This window comes from Podarcis liolepis (genome assembly GCF_965112155.1).
Source record: "Podarcis liolepis genome assembly, chromosome: 2".
NCBI classification, from domain to species: domain Eukaryota; kingdom Metazoa; phylum Chordata; class Lepidosauria; order Squamata; family Lacertidae; genus Podarcis; species Podarcis liolepis.
The window spans coordinates 7,821,405-7,841,055 of NC_139555.1; the positions used below are offsets into that span (position 1 = coordinate 7,821,405).

The following is a 19,651-nucleotide window of genomic DNA, read 5'->3' on the forward strand; positions in this document are numbered from 1 at the left end:
CCCAGAAGCCAGAACAGCAGCGATCCCTCTTGTTGTTCTGGCTACCGAGATTCAGAATATTTTTTTCCCTTGTTTTCCTCCTCCAAAAACTAGGTGCATCTTATGGTCTGGTGCATCTTATAGAGCGAAAAATATGGTAAAATGCTGAAACGTTTCCTTTCACTGTTGTTCATGGCTCTAATGGACAGTGCCTTCCGAAAGCTCATTGTGGCTCTCTGCAGAAGGATATTTTTTAAAAAACTTAAAAGCACGTATCTTCACACTGAGCTTCCCTTGTAGCTGAAAGTTAGCTGTACAAATCTCGTTGGTGTCTGTTGGCTCAGGACTTGCCAAATTCTAGTCAGTGTAATCCACGTAGGTGGTTGCCGGTCAGCAGATGCAGAATCTTTCCCTCATCAGAAGTGTTTGATTTCTAAAAACAGACCGCAGCGGCTGTTATTTTCATTGCTCAGTGCCTGTGGTAACTGGGGATCTTCCGCCCCCTTTTAATCTGCTTCTGTTGCTGCGTCTGGTTTGATCCACAGGAATTAGACCCCAATACAGTGGGTTCCCTCTGGCCCATTGGCTCAGTTAGGTCCACCAGGCCTCACAATTTTGGCCGCAAGTCTGTTTTTTTGGCTCATCAGTTTCCCCTCACCTGATGCCATGGCAAACGAGTGTGTCTTCCGTCTAGGGCAGAACAAGACCAGTTTCCCCACCCACCTTGTGGCTGGAAGAACTTTCTGCCTGTGACTGTGCTCCTCCCTTCCCCAAAGGGATCATGTCGAATGGCATTGAGCTCAGCAGCCATTTCTAATCAATTATTTTTTAATCATTCAGAGTTTCGATTGAGCTGCATCCATTGTTTACTTCTTCTTTCAAAACTCAGTGCTGTTGTGTTTTCCACATGATTAATGGAGGTGCTGTTTGCTAATTTTTCTGTGAGGCTTTATTGCCACGAGCCACTTTGAGCTCCATATTGTTGTAGGGAAGTGGCGTGCAACTATTAAATCTAATACCCGATGCCACACACATGGCAGGTAGATCTGTGACTGAAAAAGGACAGTTAGGAGCCTTGGCAGAAGCTGTGGTGCTCCTGTTGCTTAAACAGCCTTAACACTTGATAATATTAGGGCCTAATATTAGCTGTCAAATATAGATAACATTAGGGACGTGGGTAGCGCTGTGGTCTAAACCAGAGAGTCTAGGGCTTTCCGATCAGAAGGTCGGCGGTTCGAATCCCCGAGACGGGGTGAGCTCCCGTTGCTCGGTCCCTGCTCCTGCCAACCTAGCAGTTCAAAAGCATGTCAAAGTGCAAGTAGATAAATAGGTACTGCTCCGGCAGGAAGGTAAACGGCGTTTCCGTGCGCTGCTCTGGTTTGCCAGAAGCGGCTTAGTCATGCTGGCCACATGGTTTGTGTACCATTAGGATATCTCAAAGTAGGAAGGTTATTCATGTTAACAAACTAACAATGGAAGTTGTGTTTGTGGTTTTTTTTTAAAAATGGGGTGTGTATCCTTGTTTTCCTCATTTGCTTCTTTCACATTTTGTGTGTGTGTATAAAACAAAAATCTTGATTGCACCTTAGGTCCCTCGGATTATCTTGTGGTTGATGGTGGAGCTGGCCATTGTTGGCTCAGATATGCAAGAAGTCATCGGCTCAGCAATCGCCATTCACCTCCTGTCTGTTGGGATGTAAGTTGCCTTTTTGTCCTCTGCTTCTGGAGTGGTGTCACCAGTTGGTATTCTGAACGAGGGAAAACATGGTTTTTCTTGCAGTGCCCTGTGTGTAAAGTGGGCTGGTCTATACAGTGGTGCCTCGCAAGACGAAATTAATCCGTTCCGCGAGTCTCTTCGTCTAGCGGTTTTTTTGTCTTGTGGAGCAACCCTGTTAGCGGATTAGCGCTATTAGCGGTTTAGTGGCTATTAAAGGCTTAGCGGCTATTAAAGGCTTAGCGGATTAGCGGCTAAAAGGCTATTAGCGGCTTAGAAAAAGGGGGGGAAGCGGGGAAAAATCGGAACACTCGCAAGACGTTTTCATCTTGCAAAGCAAGCCCATAGGGAAAATCGTCTTGCGAAGCAGCTCAAAAACGGAAAACCCTTTCGTCTAGCGGGTTTTCCGTCTTGCGAGGCATTCGTCTTGCGGGGCACCACTGTAGATGGAAAAATAATAAACATGGCACGGCCCTCCTAGGACTGTCAAAATTTCAGAATGCAGTTGGGAAAGTCCAGATGCTTGAATATATCTCCTTGTGAAAAAGAAACTCCCTTCATGTAGAAACCTAGATGTTGGCACCCGTCTGTCTTGAGAGACAATGGAGTGCACCTCTAAGGGTGAAGTCAAACCACTGCATTAGCAGCACCTCTCTGGGGTGCAAGCTTGGGCAGTGTGTATGGAGGTCCTGGCTGCACAGACAACAAGACCCCCCTCTCGGTCTCACTGATGTGGTCCAAAGGAAAGCCAAGCAATATGTTTGGCACCAGCTTGGCTGCAGGATTGCATCATTGAGAAACTCAGGCTGGGACCATTCATCCTAACTTTCTCGTTTTCCATATTCAGGGATGGTGCAAATGGTTTGGGGATGTGTCCTTTCCTTGGATCCTGGAGAACCTTCAAGCATAGGATTCCACAAATGCATTATTGAACCAGCTTAGTCCTTGGCCGGCTGTGTCCACACAACATTTCTAAACCTTTGCCATTCAGCTCACTGATTTCTGCAGGAGAGAAGCTCTGATAATGCAAAGCCATTCCTCCCATATGCTGTCTCCTCTTTGCTGCCACCAGCTCTCCCATAATACACCCCCCCCTTACTTAGAATAAACCAGGGGTAGGGAATCTTTAGGGACGCGGGTGGCGCTGTGGGTTAAACCACAGAGCCTAGGACTTGCTGATCAGAAGGTCGGCGGTTTGAATCCCCGTGACGGGGTGAGCTCCTGTTGCTCGGTCCCAGCTCCTGCCAACCTAGCAGTTCGAAAGCATGTCAGAGTGCAAGTAGATAAATAGGTACCGCTGCGGCGGGAAGGTAAACGGTGTTTCTGTGTGCTGCTCTGGTTCGCCAGAAGTGGCTTAGTCATGCTGGCCACATGTCCCGGAAGCTGTACGCCGGCTCCCTTGGCCAATAAAGCGAGATGAGTGCCGCAACCCCAGAGTCGGCCACGACTGGACCTAATGGTCAGGGGTCCCTTTACCTTTACCTTAGGGAATCTTTGGCCCTCCAGATGTTGCTGGACTACAGCTCCCATCACCCCTAACCACTAGCCAACTTGGCCGGGGCTGATGGGAATGGGGATCCAACCAGTTCTCGATACCCCCAGGTTCCCCAACCCTGCTGCAAACCCTCACCCTCCCGCTTCACCACTGCTTTGCCCTCCGAATTTTATTTTAAACATTGAGTAAGTAAATACACTGCAGATATGGGCAGTTAGAAATGAGATCCGCTCAGGTTTTTTGGCAGAGCTTTTGAAAAATAAACAAGCCTTTATTTGCCAACAGTAACGGAGCAAAGCTGTACTCTGGCAAGCCTCTCTCAGCATCAAAATTGCTCAGCAAGGCCAGGAATTCCCCAGGCAAAGGAATTCAGTACCCCAGACTGGGAATTCCATTGCCAACAGAGCCCTTGTCTGCTGGGAAGCCTAGCACTGCACAGTCCCACATAAGGGATGTTTTGACACAATACCGTCTGTTGCGAGACCATGTTTATAATCTATTGCACGTTTTATGTTAATAATTTCTAATCCTTATGTGACAAATTGTCACCAGCAAACTGAAAAATAAATCACAAACATTTCCCCTGTAGGAATGTTCAAACTTCTTGACGTGATATTATTCACCTTTTTTTCTGAGCCCTTTTCTTTGCTGCTTGCCACCTCTCAAAAAGAAAAAAGTCACAACTGTATACTGTGTTCTAAATATCTTATTGTTGATATTCTTCCATTGTTCTGGAAGCCTTCCATCCTGAAGGGCAGGGTGCAGCGGCTATAAATTAAATGGAACTGTGTGCCCCTTATTTTATATGATTGCATCTGAAGAAAGCACCAGAGCTCAGTGGCCAGAGCAAAGACTTTCCATGCCGACGGTCGCAGGTTCAATCCCTGGGACTGGGAACGTCCCCTACCTGGAACCCTGAGCAGCTGCTTCCAGCCAGTGTGGACAATACTGAGCTACAGGGACAAATTGGTCTGACTCTGTATAAGGCAGGGCTACCACAGCATTCTGATAGTTGCCGTATTTCCTCCAGTTCCTTTCTGAATACTTCTTAACACTGAATTTTTGTGTTATTGTTAAGAATTGCTAGGCAATATTTAATTGCTTTTTTAAAAACAATGGCTACTGTGGAGGGAAGATATGACCCTTGTTCGAAAGGCATGGCACTGTCATCCTGGCTCCACTCTCTTTCCCATCCTGAAAGGGCAGCTGGTTTTCTAAAATGCCCGCAGGGTTCAGAGCTTAGCTGGGCATAGCCAGTTGTAGCAACCAGGCTGCTGCTAAGTTGCCCATTTTTTTTTCATCACTGGGAAAACACAGCGTTTCACCCCATAAACTTTCAACAAACATGCTTAGCGTTCCTTGTGACTTTCCCTTATCTGATTCCCTCCCCTTCCACGGTTGAATGAGGCTTCCCAGGTTCTTTGCCTCTCAATAGGTAAGTATTTTGTCCATCTTTCCCAACACTTTAAAAACAGACTGGGAACGTAAAGGGGGATTGGACCCACTTGGTTTTCAGCCGATGAACTTAGAACACCCTGAAACCTTCGCCGCCTGTTTTGTCTTCCCACAGAATCCCTTTGTGGGGCGGAGTTCTCATCACAATTGCTGACACCTTTATGTTTCTCTTCCTGGACAAGTACGGTAAGCTCCTTCCTTATGTAAGCACTCCTCCTCCTGTCCTTAGTAATCTGACGAGTGGAGCAAGAGCACTTTCGCAATCAACCCTGAGGAGGCCCTGCTATTCATTGGGGCATGCTTGCGAAATCCTGGAAAAGGGCTTTTGCTTGCGACTTGCTTTGCAAACACAGACTCCACATTGGAGGCCCTGCTGGGAATGAGGATTAGAGCTCGTAGGGCTCTCCAGATTGTAGGTGAAGTCTCGCAATCCACTTTGCAAAAGCTGTGGATTCCAGCGGCATGATGTCTTGCATGGGAAACGGCTACTGATTCAAAATGATTAATTCCTTGACATGTGGCTTTCCTTGTTCTATAGTAATCAACTTCCTGGTTTGGTATTACCATTCGCTCTTCCATGCCTCACCTTCTGCCACAGAACCAGCCTTTGTACATGGCCTCTAATGCTCTATGGGCTGGTGGGCTTTGTATCCCTGTGTACACTTTTCATGGAAAGAAGGCCCATGGTAGACTTTCCTTTCGAGTAAATGCCATGGGATTGGGCTGGAAAGAGTTTCCATTTTGTGATGCAGGTGTGCACCTGTCACTCAGTATTACGGAATCCTTCTTGTCCGAGAGAGAAGCCTCAGTGCTTTTGCTGAGTTCTCTTCCCACACCATCCCAAGTCTCTCTCTGTTGTGTTGTGGAAAATGGTTTGTACTTTGCTTATGAAAATTGCTGGTCTCTTCATTGCTGGAGATGCTGCAACACAGCCTTTCCTGCCTGCCCTGCCCCCACCCCTTCAATTGCCTATTTTCCTTTTTCTTTTTTCAAACTTGTTAAATTTTGAAAGACTTAAGGGGAGCGTTTGCCCATGCTAGAATTGGAATTTGTTTCCGTTGCACCTCTGAAGCACAGGGGGGCACATATGGGTCTTTAGAAATGAAACTCCAGCATGGTTCTCCTCTTCTTCCCCCAGTGCCAGACCACTCGCTGGACCCTTTTGCTGCTTTAAAATGATTTGAAGACTGTCCACCCCACTCTCTCCTGAATTAGTTACCCGTTCGTGTGTGGGCATGCTTCAGTTGCGAACCGCTCTGTCCCTATAGTACGGCTGATCTTCTGTTCTAGCAAAAGAATATAGTTGTCCTGGGTGCTGGAAGAAGATTGAAAATATATTTTGACTGCTGACCTAGTTGCATCCTAACAGTTGTATTCAATGCACCACTTAAGTCGCTTGTTCCATCACTGCAAGGATTTCTCTTTGCACAATGGAAGGGCCTCACCCTGTGTGGACATTCAAAGCATGCATGTTATTTTGCTGAATGCCACCCCAGGAGAGCAACTTGTGCAGTGTCTAAATGCACACAGCGCTGCTCGACCTGATGCCCAGTGTGACGAGGAAATGCTTTTCACTATTCTGGACCGTATGAAAGGACTTTTGGCTCCCCAAGTATCTCTTAAAAGGTGCATGTGTGTCTTTTTCAGGCTTGAGGAAACTGGAAGCTTTTTTCGGGTTCCTGATTACCATTATGGCCATTACATTTGGATATGAGGTAACATTCTTTTTTAATATGTGGGGGTTTTGCATTAGAGATTAAAAAGCGACTTTTCCCGTTGTAACAAAACATGTTGAACTAGATGATTCTATGTGACATCTTCTAGTGGTTTCACGTAAGTGTTGGTACATAGTCTGACTGGCCATAGAAGTGGTCTTCATATTATTTGGGATGAGCTTGTGATTTCCCATAAGGGTGAAATTTGCAGCTTTGTGGTGGTGATGCATTCACACCTTCCTTCATATTTATTTTTATCATGCTTATATCCCCTCCTTCCTCTCAATGGAAGCACAGGGTGGCTAACAATATAAAATATTAGCAATAAAATGTTGTTAGAACCTCTCATCAGAGCCAGATATGAAAATAAAACAGCAGCTGTGCAGTCAGCAAAATCTGTTACACCCCAAGGGTACAGATGAATAGATCAAATGTGACCGTAGCTCTGTATCAACATGGCCATGTAAAAGTGGACTGAAAAGAGAGATTTGCTGCCTTGGTCTTCCCCAATCCAGTGCCCTCCAGGTGTTTTGGACTACAACTCCCATAAGCCCTGGCAAGCATGGCCGATGGTCAGGGTTAGTGGGAGTTGTAGTTCAGCAAATGTCTGCGGAAGGCTGCACTGTATGAAAATGAGGCATAGCTGTCAAGCGTCCCTTATTTGGCGGGACAGTCCCTTATCCCAGCGCCATGTCCTGCTGCTGTCCCTTATTGATGACGTCCCTTAAATTTCCCGGGTTTCAAAGGAACCCGGCCATGGAGGAGGGAGGCTCCAACTGTGTTGCTTGGCAGCGTTGCTCATCCAATAAGAACGACTGGCGGGTGGAGCTTGCATGCCTTGTGCTGATCAAATTGGCTGCGTTTCCTGGGGACTCGGTGCTGCTCAGCGCTTCCCAGTGGAGAGGTTACGGTGGTTTTCCTTGAGGGTTGAGGCTTTGTTTGGCTGCTAGCTGGGCTTTCTGCCTTTGGCTCGGAGGGGCTCAGAATTTGAACATACCTGTGCCGGGAAAATCCCTTAGTTTGGCTGCTGATCCCTTATTTTCAAGGCTGCTGGTCCCTTATTTTCAAATCTGTAAGTTGACAGCTATGAAACGAAGAGGGGAAAGTGAGGGGAAAATACCTCGCGAGGGCATTGCTGTATCAGTCTAAAAGTAGACATCTGTGTCTTGCCCAAGGCTGCTTGCGATTCCAGCTGTGCTAATGGCCATCCTCTATGTCCCTACAGTATTTTAGGGTGGGACCAGACCAGGGCCAGTTGCTGAAAGGGATGTTCATGCCGTACTGTGAAGGCTGTGGCATCCCTCAGCTAGAGCAAGCCGTCGGGATCGTGGGTGCTGTCATCATGCCACACAACATGTACTTGCATTCTGCGCTGGTCAAGGTAAGCTTGTGACATTGTTGTTTTTGCCGATTTTCACTTCAGTCTTTCCCCTCACAATATGGTTACCAGACGTTCCCGGGGACAGTCCCCAGATTTGCAAATCTGTCCCCGGACAAATTCCGTCCCCAGAATGTCCCCGGATTTGCAAATCTTTCCCCGGGAAACGTGGCAGTGGCAGCCTCAGCAGCCCAGAGCCAGCCTGGTAGCGCAGTTGGCTCTGGCTGGCTTCAGGAGCTGCTTTCTGCCACCGCCACCACTGCCGAAGGGGAACCAGGGATGTCCGGCGGTGCAGATCTCCTGCCCCCTTCCCCCTTTGTTTTGACAGATCGGGGGAGGCTCGGGAGTCATGGGCGGGCAGGTGCTGCCCAGGAGGGGCGCAAGGCGCATGGTTTCTCTGCCAGGCAAGAGGCAAAGCCCTTCTTTTGTACCCTGTGAAATATAAATTGCAGTTTTTTTTAAAAAAAAACTGGGCAACAGCCGCCCACCTGTGACTGCCGAGCCTCCCCCGATCAGTCAAACCAAAGGAGGAAGGGGGCAGGAGATCGGGGGGAGGCTCAGGAGTCACGGGCAGGTGGCGCGCTGTTGCCCAGTTTTTCAAAAACTCTGCGCATTTAAGTTTCACAGGGTGCGCAAGAAGAGTGTTGCACCTTTATACAATATGCATGTGTGCTTGGGCCCAGGGTCTTTTGCCTCAACATCCCCACTACTGATTCCCTGTTGCTACTCAGCTTCAAAAAAAAAAAAGTCCCCGGATTCATTGGGGGGACGACGACAAATAACCATACACTCACGAATGCCACACAACGAAATCACAGTTGTGAACCTTCGCACACTTGGCTTCTAAAGCGGCTGCCTGTTCTGTGACACAGTGGCACCACTGTTGCTTCTGTCTCGCACATCTGTGTATACACACACGCTGGGAAATCAATCCTGTGGTGTAGTTAAAATGGCTTCCTTTGCTTTACCGCTCGCTGTGCTAAAATAATAATAATGCTGGGGAAATGGAGAAGAGGCCACCCAGCAGTCAAATTGTGCCTACCATTGATGCCTTCAAATCAGCCTCCTGTGAAAGGCATTCATCAATGCACGGCAACAACCGTGCAGGCTGTTGGGAAGAAGTCACAGCTTCTCTCATGGCACAGGCCCCCCTAGCTCAGCGGCCAGGAAGACAGCAGTTGCACTTGTTACCATAACCCTAGTTAGAGGGACGTGGGTGGCGCTGTGGTCTAAACCACCGAGCCTGTTGGGCTTGCCAATCAGAAGGTTGGCGGTTCGAATCCCCGCAACGGGGTGAGCTCCCGTTGCTTTGTCCCAGCTCCTGCCAACCTAGCAGTTCGAAAGCACACCAGTGCAAGTAGATAAATAGGTACCGTTCCAGCGGGAAGGTAAACGGCATTTCCATGCACTCTGGCTTCCGTCATGGTATCCTGTTGTCCCAGAAGTGGTTTAGTCATGCTGGCCACATGACCCAGAAAGCTGCCTGTGGACAAATGCCGGCTCCCTTGGCCTGAAAGCGAGATGAGCGCCGCAACCCCATAGTCACCTTTGACTGGACTTAACCGTCCAGGGGGTCCTTTACCTTTTACCTTTACCTTAACCCTAGTCTTGGTTGCCTGTTATGTTGACAGGATACCACAGGGATTGTTGCAGCCCGTGATAGGTTTCTAAAATCCAGTCACTCTTTTGAGAAGAGTGAACAGAGTTAACAGCCCTCTTTGGGATATTTTACAGCTTTATAACCTTTATAGTTTTCAGTGGTGCGTGTTTTCCCTTTAAATTCACGTTCCTGTATAAAATGTGTTGTGGTTCCCATCTTGAACTAAAAAAGGACCACATCAGTAGTCCAGCATCCTTGTTCTCATGGTGGCCAGGCAGATGCATATGGGCTGCATTAAGAAGTGCTTTCTTTTCCCCCTGTTCCGAATCTTCCAGGATTCAGCTTTCTTAGACGAACCCAGGTTCTAGTATTACTGTATTTTTCGCTCCATAAGGCGCACCTGACCATAAGGTGCACCTAGTTTTTAGAGGGGGAAATCAAGAAAAAAAATATTATTTCCCTCCCAGCCCCAAAGAGCAAAGAAGCCAAGACAGTGAGTGGGATCCATCCCACTCGCTTTCTTGGCTTCCTCTTTAGCCCTGCGCAGCCTCTCCAGCCGGGAGAGGCTGCGCGCGGCTATGGCAATTCCCCCACCTCCCGCAAAAGCCCACAGGAGCCGTGCACCCTTTAAGGAGCGCGTGGCTCCTGCGGGCTTTTCTACGAGGAGGGAGAAGGGACTGACTGGCCGCATCAGTCCCTTCTCCCTCCTGGGGAAAAGCCCGGAAGAGCCGCGTGGGGCTTTTCCTGCCTGCCTCCCCCCTGCATTCACTCCATAAGACGCACACACATTTCCCCTGACTTTTTAGGAGGGAAAAAGTGTGTCTTATGGAGCAAAAAATACGGTATGTTGGGTAGGCCAAGGTGGAAATTCCCATACATTAACTTTCTGTTCCGAAAGGCTGGGGTAGTCACAGGTGCATTATCGTACAGCATATATCTGTGAGACCCTATGTACACAGCCTAGGCCACCTAACTATTGACCTTCAAAAGATGGGTGAATATTCAGGATTCGCAGAGGATTCCCCCTGTTGGATTGGACACGGCCTTGAATAAACCTCTTCTTGCGGGCTGTGATAACCTGTTCTCTTTCCGTCCAGTCTCGACAGGTGAATCGGGCCAACAAGAAGGAGGTCAGTGAGGCCAACAAATATTTCTTCATAGAATCTTGCATTGCCCTCTTCATCTCCTTCATTATAAACGTCTTTGTCGTTTCGGTCTTTGCCCAAGCCTTCTTCGGAAAGACAAACAAAGACTTGGTGAGTCCCTATTCTCTGTTTCTATTCTGGTATACTTTCTTCCATAATTTTAAGGCATTCCCAGAAGGGAACAGGATATATACCAGTAACTTGGCGTGACCCAAACGAAACCAATATTTGAAGCGTTTATGTCGCACTAGTCTGTCAAAAAGCGTCCTTTGAGTGGCTTGTGAAGATCAGTAATAGGCCCCGCCCTTAAAGAGGATCACACAAAAGCAAATGGGGAAAAGAAGGGGGAAAGCCAAGCCCAGGCAATGATTATTGGTTACAAAATACCTATAAGACCTGTTGGAAACAGTTCAAGGAAAAGGGGAGTTGCTTGGATCTCAAAATAATCAATAGAGCGACCGTACATATGGGACCAGCACGGGTGACTGTGCCTGGCGTATATTTAATATTCCTACCTTCATGGCTGTGATTCGTGGGTTGGTCACTTAGTTCTGTTCTGATTTTGAGCTGTGTTTTAATCAATTGTTTGATTTTGTGTTTTTAATGTATTATATATTTGGTGTTAGCCGTCCTGTGCCCGGCCTTGGCCAGGGAGGGCAGGGTATAAATAAATAAATAAATAATTAATAATAATAATAATAATAATTATTATTATTATTATTATTATTAATAATAATTATTATATTACATCCCATTTCTCCTGCTGCATCCTGATGGAATCTCCAAGCATTTATATTTATATTTATATTTATTATATTATGTTATATTATATTATATTATATTACATTACATTACATTACATTACATTACATTACATTACATTACATTACATTACATTACATCACATCACATCATATCATATATCATATCATATCCCAGCAATATGTTCCTTTCCTCATACTTGGATCGACTTTGTGAAAACGTAGTTTTTGAAATGTCAAAATTTGTCTTTGCAGCAAGAAATGTGTGCAAATAAAACCTTTGCTCCACCTTCGTTGTTTCAATCAAATGGGACCCTGGATGTCGATATCTATAAAGGGGTGAGTAGGTCTTTGAACGGCCATATTCATTTTTCTTGAGGTAGCAAAGGAATATTGGGCTTGGCTCAGAACCATATTTGATCGTTTCAGCCCTTGCTCCCCCAAACAAAGTTGACTACATTTAAAATTCATGAAGAATCTTGTGTGTAGCCAAGGAAAGGTTGAATCTAATGTTATGCAAGCAGACTTCCACTGGTGCGGTGGGACTTTCCCTCCTCCTCCCCCTTGCCCGCCTCCCGGCACACATTTCAAATCTTCCAGAGAGACCCCCTGGAGCAGATTTTCGGGGGTGCAGGAGGTCCCATTGGAATAGCAGAACACTCTTAACATTTAGCTTGTACAGTGTCTACATTCTCTTTTATCTCCTTTTAATATCACTTTTTAAAAGAGCAGTGATAAACACAGCTCTGTAAGAATGCTGGCTAAAAGTCCAAATTAAAAAGGTAAAGGACCCCTGACCGTTAGGTCCAGTCGCAGACGACTCTGGGGTTGCGGCGCTCATCTCGCTTTACTGGCCGAGGGAGCGGGCGTACAGCTTCCGGGTCATGTGGCCAGCATGACTAAGCCGCTTCTGGCAAAACCAGAGCAGGGCACGGAAACACCGTTTACCTTCCCGCAGGAGCGGTACCTATTTATCTACTTGCACTTTGACGTGCTTTAGAACTGCTAGGTTGGCAGGAGCAGGGACCGAGCAACGGAAGCTCAACCCATCATGGGGATTCAAACCGCTGACATTCTGATCAGCAAGCCACCACAGCGCCACCCGCGTCAAATTAAAAACCACCATAGTCCAAATTAAAAACCATCATAACCTACCTCTGAAAAACACTAATATGCAAAGTTGTAAAATGTTCTGTTTTGAGGACAGTGAACAAATTTGCCTTAAAAAGGAAGGTTTAACAAGCTTCCAGAAGAAAGTTAAAGAGGAGCTGTCAAAGATCTTGGGGAACCTGGTGGAGTACCTGCTGACTTACCCCCCCCCCCCGCAAAAAACCCCAACCCCACTTCAAACTGGAGACAATGCTTTATCGAGCATTAGGGCAACAATCTATATGTCGTCTGTATATATATATATATGTAATGTGCATGGGTTGCTCGTGCGTAAGTTGCCGCCTCTCCAGGCTTTGTTGCCTTGCTAAACCTTTCAGTCTGGGCAGCCCTTCACTTTGTGGCTGCCTCAGTCGCTAGCAGAATCCGTCAGTGGGCGTTTCTTAAATCTTTTCCAACATAAAAGTTGTTTGACACCCAGTCTCCTCCTACTCTCTCTGCGCGGAAGTCTTCTGCGCAGGGTGGGCGTGGGTAGCGGAGGACCCGTGCTCTCCCCGCTGGTGTCTGGTGAAGAGTCCTGGAGCCCTCTCGCCGATTCCCCCATCTGCCCCTCTATATCCCTGGTGTTGCGCTGATTTGCTTCCCCATCTGCGGAGCTGCCTCTCTCCCTGCTGGGCCCTTCTCCAGCATCATTTGAGAGCCTTCCCTCCGCCTCTAGCTCCGATGTCAGTTCCCTCACACACACACACACACACATATATATATATATATATAAAACACCCTGCAAAAGTTTTGATTTCAATGTTTCAGCCGTTGTTTTTTCTCTGGACTTAGCAGGGAAGGACAAGAGAGGAGATGCAAATATTAGACAAGTTTGGGTCTCCCCTTCATTGCTCTAGTGCAGGGGCCAGCAAACTTTTAAAGCAAGGGGCCGGTCCACTGTCCCTCAGACCTTGTGGGGGGCCAGACTGTATTCTGGAGGGGGGGAAATGAAAGAGTTCCTTTGCCCCACAGATAACCCAGAGATGCATTTTAAATAAAAGGACACATTCTACTCATGGAAAAACACACTGATTCCCGGAATGTCTGCGGGCCGGATTGAGAAGACGATTGGGCCGGATCTGGCCCCCAGGCCTTTGTTTGCCTACCCATGGTCTAATGTTCTGCAAACAACCTCAGGGAGGTTTTTTTATTTCTGCTCCCATCCAAAGCAATAGTTCAAGCTCATTGCTCTTGGGAAAATGGAAAGTTGACAACGTAACTGTCATTTGGCACTGGTGTATTTATGAAAATTAATGTATGTGTGCAGTAGCCCTGACCTTCAAGTTTATGTTCTGTTTGAGTAAATTGGCCAACCTCATCTAAATAAAAAAATTCCTTCCAGTAGCACCTTAAAGACCAACTAAGTTAGTTCTTGGTATGAGCTTTCGTGTGCATGCACACTTCTTCAGATACTTCTTCTGTGTATCTGAAGAAGTGTGCATGCACACGAAAGCTCATACCAAGAACTAACTTAGTTGGTCTTTAAGGTGCTACTGGAAGGAATTTTTTTATTTTGACCATGGCGGACCAACACGGCTACCTATCTGTAACTCATCTAAATAGCGGTTTTAATAAAATGGCCCCCTTGCATTAGATCGCTGCCTTGGCAGCTCTAAATTGTAAGTCTTTATTTGCCCTCCCCCCTCAGAATTTTACGTTTACACATCCCTGACAAGAATCCTTCTGTGTTCTAGGGTGTCGTTCTGGGTTGTTCTTTTGGCCCGGCTGCTCTCTACATCTGGGCTATCGGGATTCTCGCTGCAGGTCAGAGTTCGACAATGACGGGAACATACTCTGGACAATTTGTCATGGAGGTATTTCATCTCTCTTCGGCCACGTTGGCTTATGTTTGTCAACCAGGAACCTTTTTCCTTACTTGAGTGAGGATGAGATGATGGAGATGTCGCAACCTGGTCTAAACAGTTCAGTTACCTGTGGGTGTTTTGCTTTCTGGTGTATGCAAGCAATTCTGGTGTATGCAAGAAAAGCAGCGTGCAATAACTTAGGCTGCTGTGTAGCATCTTCAGAGCAGATGCTGGGATTAAGAAAACAAACAAAACTTGTCTTAATGGCATGTTTTAATACCTTTTTAAAAAAATCAGACTTTGCATGGCTTTCCATTTAAAGGTAAAGGGACCCCTGACCATTAGGTCCAGTCTTGGACGACTCTGGGGTTGCGGCACTCATCTCGCTTTATTGGCCGAGGGAGCCGGTGTATAGCTTACATACAGATTCCGGGTCATGTGGCCAACATGACTAAGCCGCTTCTGGCAAACCAGAGCAGCGCATGGAAATGCCGTTTACCTTCCTGCCGGAGTGGTACCTATTTATCTACTTGCACTTTGACGTGCTTTCGAACTGTTAGGTTGGCAGGAGCTGGGACCGAGCAACGGAAGCTCACCCCATTGCAGGGATTTGAACCACTGACCTTCTCGTCGGCAAGCCCAAGAGGCCACCCACGTCCCGTGGTTTTCCATTTATGATTATATAAATAAAAATGATTTTTTTTATTTAAAAAAATCACCATGGAGTGATGTTTATGAAAATGGTAAATGATGATCAAGTGAGAGAATACTGGAAGGTTGCGCGCGTATCTTTGTGAAGGTTCTGAGCATTAAGCTGAAAACTAGCCCGTTAACCTGAGAATGTCTTCCTTGTACCCGTATCCCACCCTACAAACTGTTTTGTTGTTCGGTGACATTTGAGCTCTGCTGGCTATTTGCCTCCCCTTTGCTTGTTTCAGGGGTTCCTCAATCTGAAGTGGTCGCGCTTTGCTAGAGTGGTTTTGACTCGCTCCATTGCCATCACGCCCACCCTCCTGGTTGCCATTTTCCAAGATGTGGAAAGCCTGACTGGCATGAATGACTTCCTCAACGTTCTTATGAGCCTGCAGGTGAGAGTCCTGAAGAATAGTCGCAGGGGGCACATTTACTGGCCGCAGCGAAATTTGCCCTCGGAAAGGTTTGGGAGGGAGGACGGAATCCAGGTTTGATGCACTGGTTTTCAAAAGCAGGGATTCGAAATAATAAAACTTAGCAGTCCAATGAAAGGAAACTCGGCACATATTGAGTGGGTTTAGCAGTCTAGGGCCCATTTGTTTTCTACGTGGAAAGTCAGACCTGTGCAATGCAGGTTATTTTGTATGCTAAAGGGGACAAGCCATCGCCCTCCAGGGAAATATCATAGACTTGAGGGTGAGTTTTGTAAGGCCAGCTAGGAGGAAATCCAGAGCTGGAAGCCCAAGTTTAGGATACCTTCTTGAGCAATATCTCCCTCCCCCCTTTTTTTTCTTCCTTTCCAGCTTCCTTTTGCATTGATTCCAGTCCTCACATTCACCAGTTTGCGTCCTGTGATGAATGACTTCGCCAATGGCCTGTAAGTATGAAGAATTGCATGCACATCCTTGAGGGACCTGAGAAGGGTAAAAACTGAGATGCATAATGTCTGCGCATGCACGGGTTGCAATTTGGTGCTTCTGTGCATGTGCAAAGCGTGATTTAGCGCTTCTGTGCATGTGCGACCGCCGAAACACTGAAGTGACCCATTCCGGTACTTGCAGGTTTCGGCACATCCGCAACCTGAAGCGTCTGTAACCCAAGGTATGACTGTACAGTGGTACCTTGGTTTACGAATTTAATCCGTTCCAGAAGTCCGTTCTTAAACCAAAGCGTGCTTTCCCATAGCAGCGGGGGACTCAATTTACAAATAGAACACACTGAACAGGAAGTGGAACATTTTCTGCTTCCAAGGCAAAGTTCACAAACCAGCGTTCTGAATCCAAGCTGTTCAAAAACTAAGCTGTTCTTAAACCAAGGTGCCACTATTGTCACTTGAGCAAGCCACTTTAAATCTCAGCACCTGTATGTAATTCCGCAGCAAGTTGAGGCTTCACTTTATTACTATGAAGGGACACTCTTCACATGAGCATGGGACTGTGTGCGTGTGCATGCATGAACACAGTATTTCTCTCCCCATCCTGTAAATAAAAAAAGGACAGGGGCCCTTCCTCCAATGTGTGGAGTGTGCTTTATAGTCAATGCAACCAGTGGAACCTGTAGCTTTGCAGCTTTTCTGTGGGATGCCAGGACCACGTGTCCATTTTAGCTTGCTGCACTCCTGGGCAACATCTTTCTCTGTGTTTCGCCAGGCTGCTGTGTGCAACCACTGCTGCCACAGGTAACAAAAAAAAAATAACTTCCAGCACGTCGCCATAAATACTTGAAAAGCAATACATGCAGTGACTTGACAGCTGCCGAACCTTTTACACTGCCGTAAAACTTAGTAGAATACCACGTGTGTGTGTGTGTGTGTGTGTGTGTGTGTGTGTGTGTGTGTACACATACTTTTATACACACACACACACACACACACACATACATATACATATATACCTCATCACTGCAGATGGTGACAGCAGTCACGAAATTAAAAGACGCCTGCTTCTTGGGAGAAAAGCAATGACAAACCTAGACAGCATCTTAAAAAGCAGAGACATCACCTTGCCGACAAAGGTCCGTATAGTTAAAGCTATGGTTTCCCCAGTAGTGATGTATGGAAGTGAGAGCTGGACCATAAAGAAGACTGATGGCTGAAGAATTGATGCTTTTGAATCATGGTGCTGGAGGAGACTCTTGAGAGTCCCATGGACTGCAAGAAGGTCAAACCTCTCCATTCTGAAGGAAATCAGCCCTGAGTGCTCACTGGAAGGACAGATCGTGAAGCTGAGGCTCCAATACTTTGGCCACCTCATGAGAAGAGAAGACTCCCTGGAAAAGACCCTGATGTTGGGAAAGGTGGAGGGCACAAGGAGAAGGGGACGACAGAGGACAGTGTTCTCGAAGCTACAAACATGAGTTTGACCAAACTGTGGCAGGCAGTGGAAGACAGGAGTGCCTGACGTGCTCTGGTCCAGGGGGTCACGAAGAGGCGGACACGACTAAACAACAGTAACAACATATATATATTTACATACACACACACACACACACACACACACACACACACGGTGAGTCCTTTAAAAGAGGTTCCGTGGATACAGAGTACACATGTTCCACGGGGCCCTTTTTAAAAGACTCACCCTTTATGTATTTACAATACACAGGAACACACTTGGGTTGCTCTTCCACATCAGTTTCTCCTGCCCCACACTGCAGAGAGCCCCATCCTGTAGGCTTCTAGGTATTGGGTGGTTTCTGTAAATGTGGTCTCATGACTTTATTTTTGGGAGCCGTTTTTGGGGTGGGGGAGGGGTTGAGTATTAAGCCTATTCTGTTGCACTTCTCAACCATTCTGCATAGCTGCAAGCCATTCCCAATTCATCTCCTCCCGCTATAATAATCGTTTCTTAATTTGACTTTTAGGGCCTGGAAGATCGCTGGGGGAATTCTCATTCTTATCATCTGCGCCATCAACATGTACTTTGTGGTGTCGTATGTAACTGGCCTGGGACAAACCCTCTATTATGTGATTGCTTCACTTCTCAGCATTGTCTACCTAGCCTTCGTGGCATATTTGGTAAGTTAATAGTGGGTTTGCGTTGTTGTTGTTGTTGTTGTTGTTGTTGTTGTTGTTGTTGTAAGTCTTCAAAAAGGAAAACAACAACAGCATCTTACTAGGAAGCATGACTTTCTTCCCCCACCTGGTCCAGAGATGTTTTTTTTGAAATCTATGGTGTTTGCCAGGCAATACTATTCCAGCACACTGGGAAACTGCCAGATGTCAGAGGGCAAACGGGCAAATTTAGCAGGGGATCAAATACCGTATTTTTTGCTCTATAAGACTCACTTTTTCCCTCCTAAAAAGTAAGGGGAAATGTGTGTGCGTCTTTTGGAGCGAATGCAGGCTGCGCAGCTATCCCAGAAGCCAGAACAGCAAGAGGGATTGCTGCTTTCACTGCACAGAGATCCCTCTTGCTGTTCTGGCTTCTGAGATTCAGAATATTTTTTTTCTTGTTTTCCTCCTCCAAAAATGGGGTGCGTCTTCTGGTCTGGTGCGTCTTATAGAGCGAAAAATACGGTACTTTCCCCCCCTCACTGTGTAGGTGTCTTAATGTAGAGTTCTTCCCTCCGCCATCCCAGCACATAGCAGTTTCCGTATCTGCATCATTTCCCACTTAAAAATAACCTTATCTAGGGAAAATGAGATGGATTGCCCAGTAAATTAGAAGTTTGTAACTCAGGCTACATGATAGCATTCTCACTGACTTACTTCGAAAACAGCGGGTGTATTTTCAAAAACAACAACCTTGTGTGTGTGTCCCCTCTCAAATGTCTCTCTTTAAAAACCAGCTCCCATCATTGACTCCCAGGATGTGACTATGCAAATGAAGGGGGGGGCTATGCAGATAGCACTAAACCCAGTTCCTTTTTTTAAAAATAAAGTTTTTTATTGATACAAGAAAAATAAAAAAAACACAAATACCAAATTACACACAAGAATAACCATACACATAATTTTCTTAGCAAACAATAAAACATCTATTGATCTTAACACTAAAGACCCAACCTCCCATCTATTCCATATTTCAAATTCATATTACTTATTGCCAATACACACTTTTATAATAATTAAACTTATTCTTAATAAATCTAATTTCTTATATCTACCTTGCAACTATTACTGAAGTTCCCCAAATGCTGCAACAGAATTTAAACTACTATATTTATTTTTCAGATATTCTTTGAAAACCTCCCATTTTGAAACAAATTCCTGTTTTGATTTGTTCTTTATTTTTTCTGATAAACCATCTTAATTTGGCATATTCTGTCAGCTAGCACTAAACCCAGATAGCACTAAACCCAGTTCTAAATGGCTCCCACAAGGTTTATGGAAAAGATTGACACTGTTTGCAGTTTAGCAAGGAGGGAAGAGATTCGTCTCCTGCCTCAGACACTGGCGTCACGGGTGACAAGGAGCTGGTTTAGCTCCCAACATGGTATTTCAGAATCTACACTTTAACTTTCTCCCTTATATGTGAATGGATTCTGAGGCATTAAAATCGTGTTGCAGGCTAGCCTGACCCTCCTTGATGGTAATCCTGGCATGCACCAAGCGTGTGTCTGTGCACAGGTTTCGCTGCATCCCTAGAAAATGCACAATTCAAAGTGTTGGTGCTGACCTTTAAAACCCTAAATGGCCTCGGCCCAGTATACCTGAAGAAGCGTCTCCACCCCCATCGTTCAGCCCGGACACTGAGGTCCAGTCTGAGGGCCTTCTGGCGGTTCCCTCATTGCGAGAAGTGAAGTTGCAAGGAACCAGGCA

The 19,651-nt window shown here is 46.3% G+C and overlaps 1 protein-coding gene across 5 annotated transcripts in view; it reads left to right on the plus strand.

Moving 5' to 3' along the window:
• The window catches only part of SLC11A2 (solute carrier family 11 member 2), a 70,297-nt gene that overhangs the window by 34,105 nt on the left and 16,541 nt on the right, over positions 1–19,651 (plus strand). For all 5 annotated transcript variants that reach the window (XM_083484702.1, XM_083484703.1, XM_083484705.1 and 2 more), the window contains 10 exons: positions 1,569–1,675; positions 4,759–4,829; positions 6,291–6,358; positions 7,584–7,739; positions 10,434–10,592; positions 11,498–11,581; positions 14,086–14,205; positions 15,135–15,284; positions 15,693–15,766; positions 17,752–17,905. In XM_083484702.1, the coding sequence (XP_083340828.1) occupies positions 1,569–1,675; positions 4,759–4,829; positions 6,291–6,358; positions 7,584–7,739; positions 10,434–10,592; positions 11,498–11,581; positions 14,086–14,205; positions 15,135–15,284; positions 15,693–15,766; positions 17,752–17,905 (1,143 nt within the window). The remainder of the gene's footprint in view (positions 1–1,568; positions 1,676–4,758; positions 4,830–6,290; positions 6,359–7,583; positions 7,740–10,433; positions 10,593–11,497; positions 11,582–14,085; positions 14,206–15,134; positions 15,285–15,692; positions 15,767–17,751; positions 17,906–19,651) is intronic.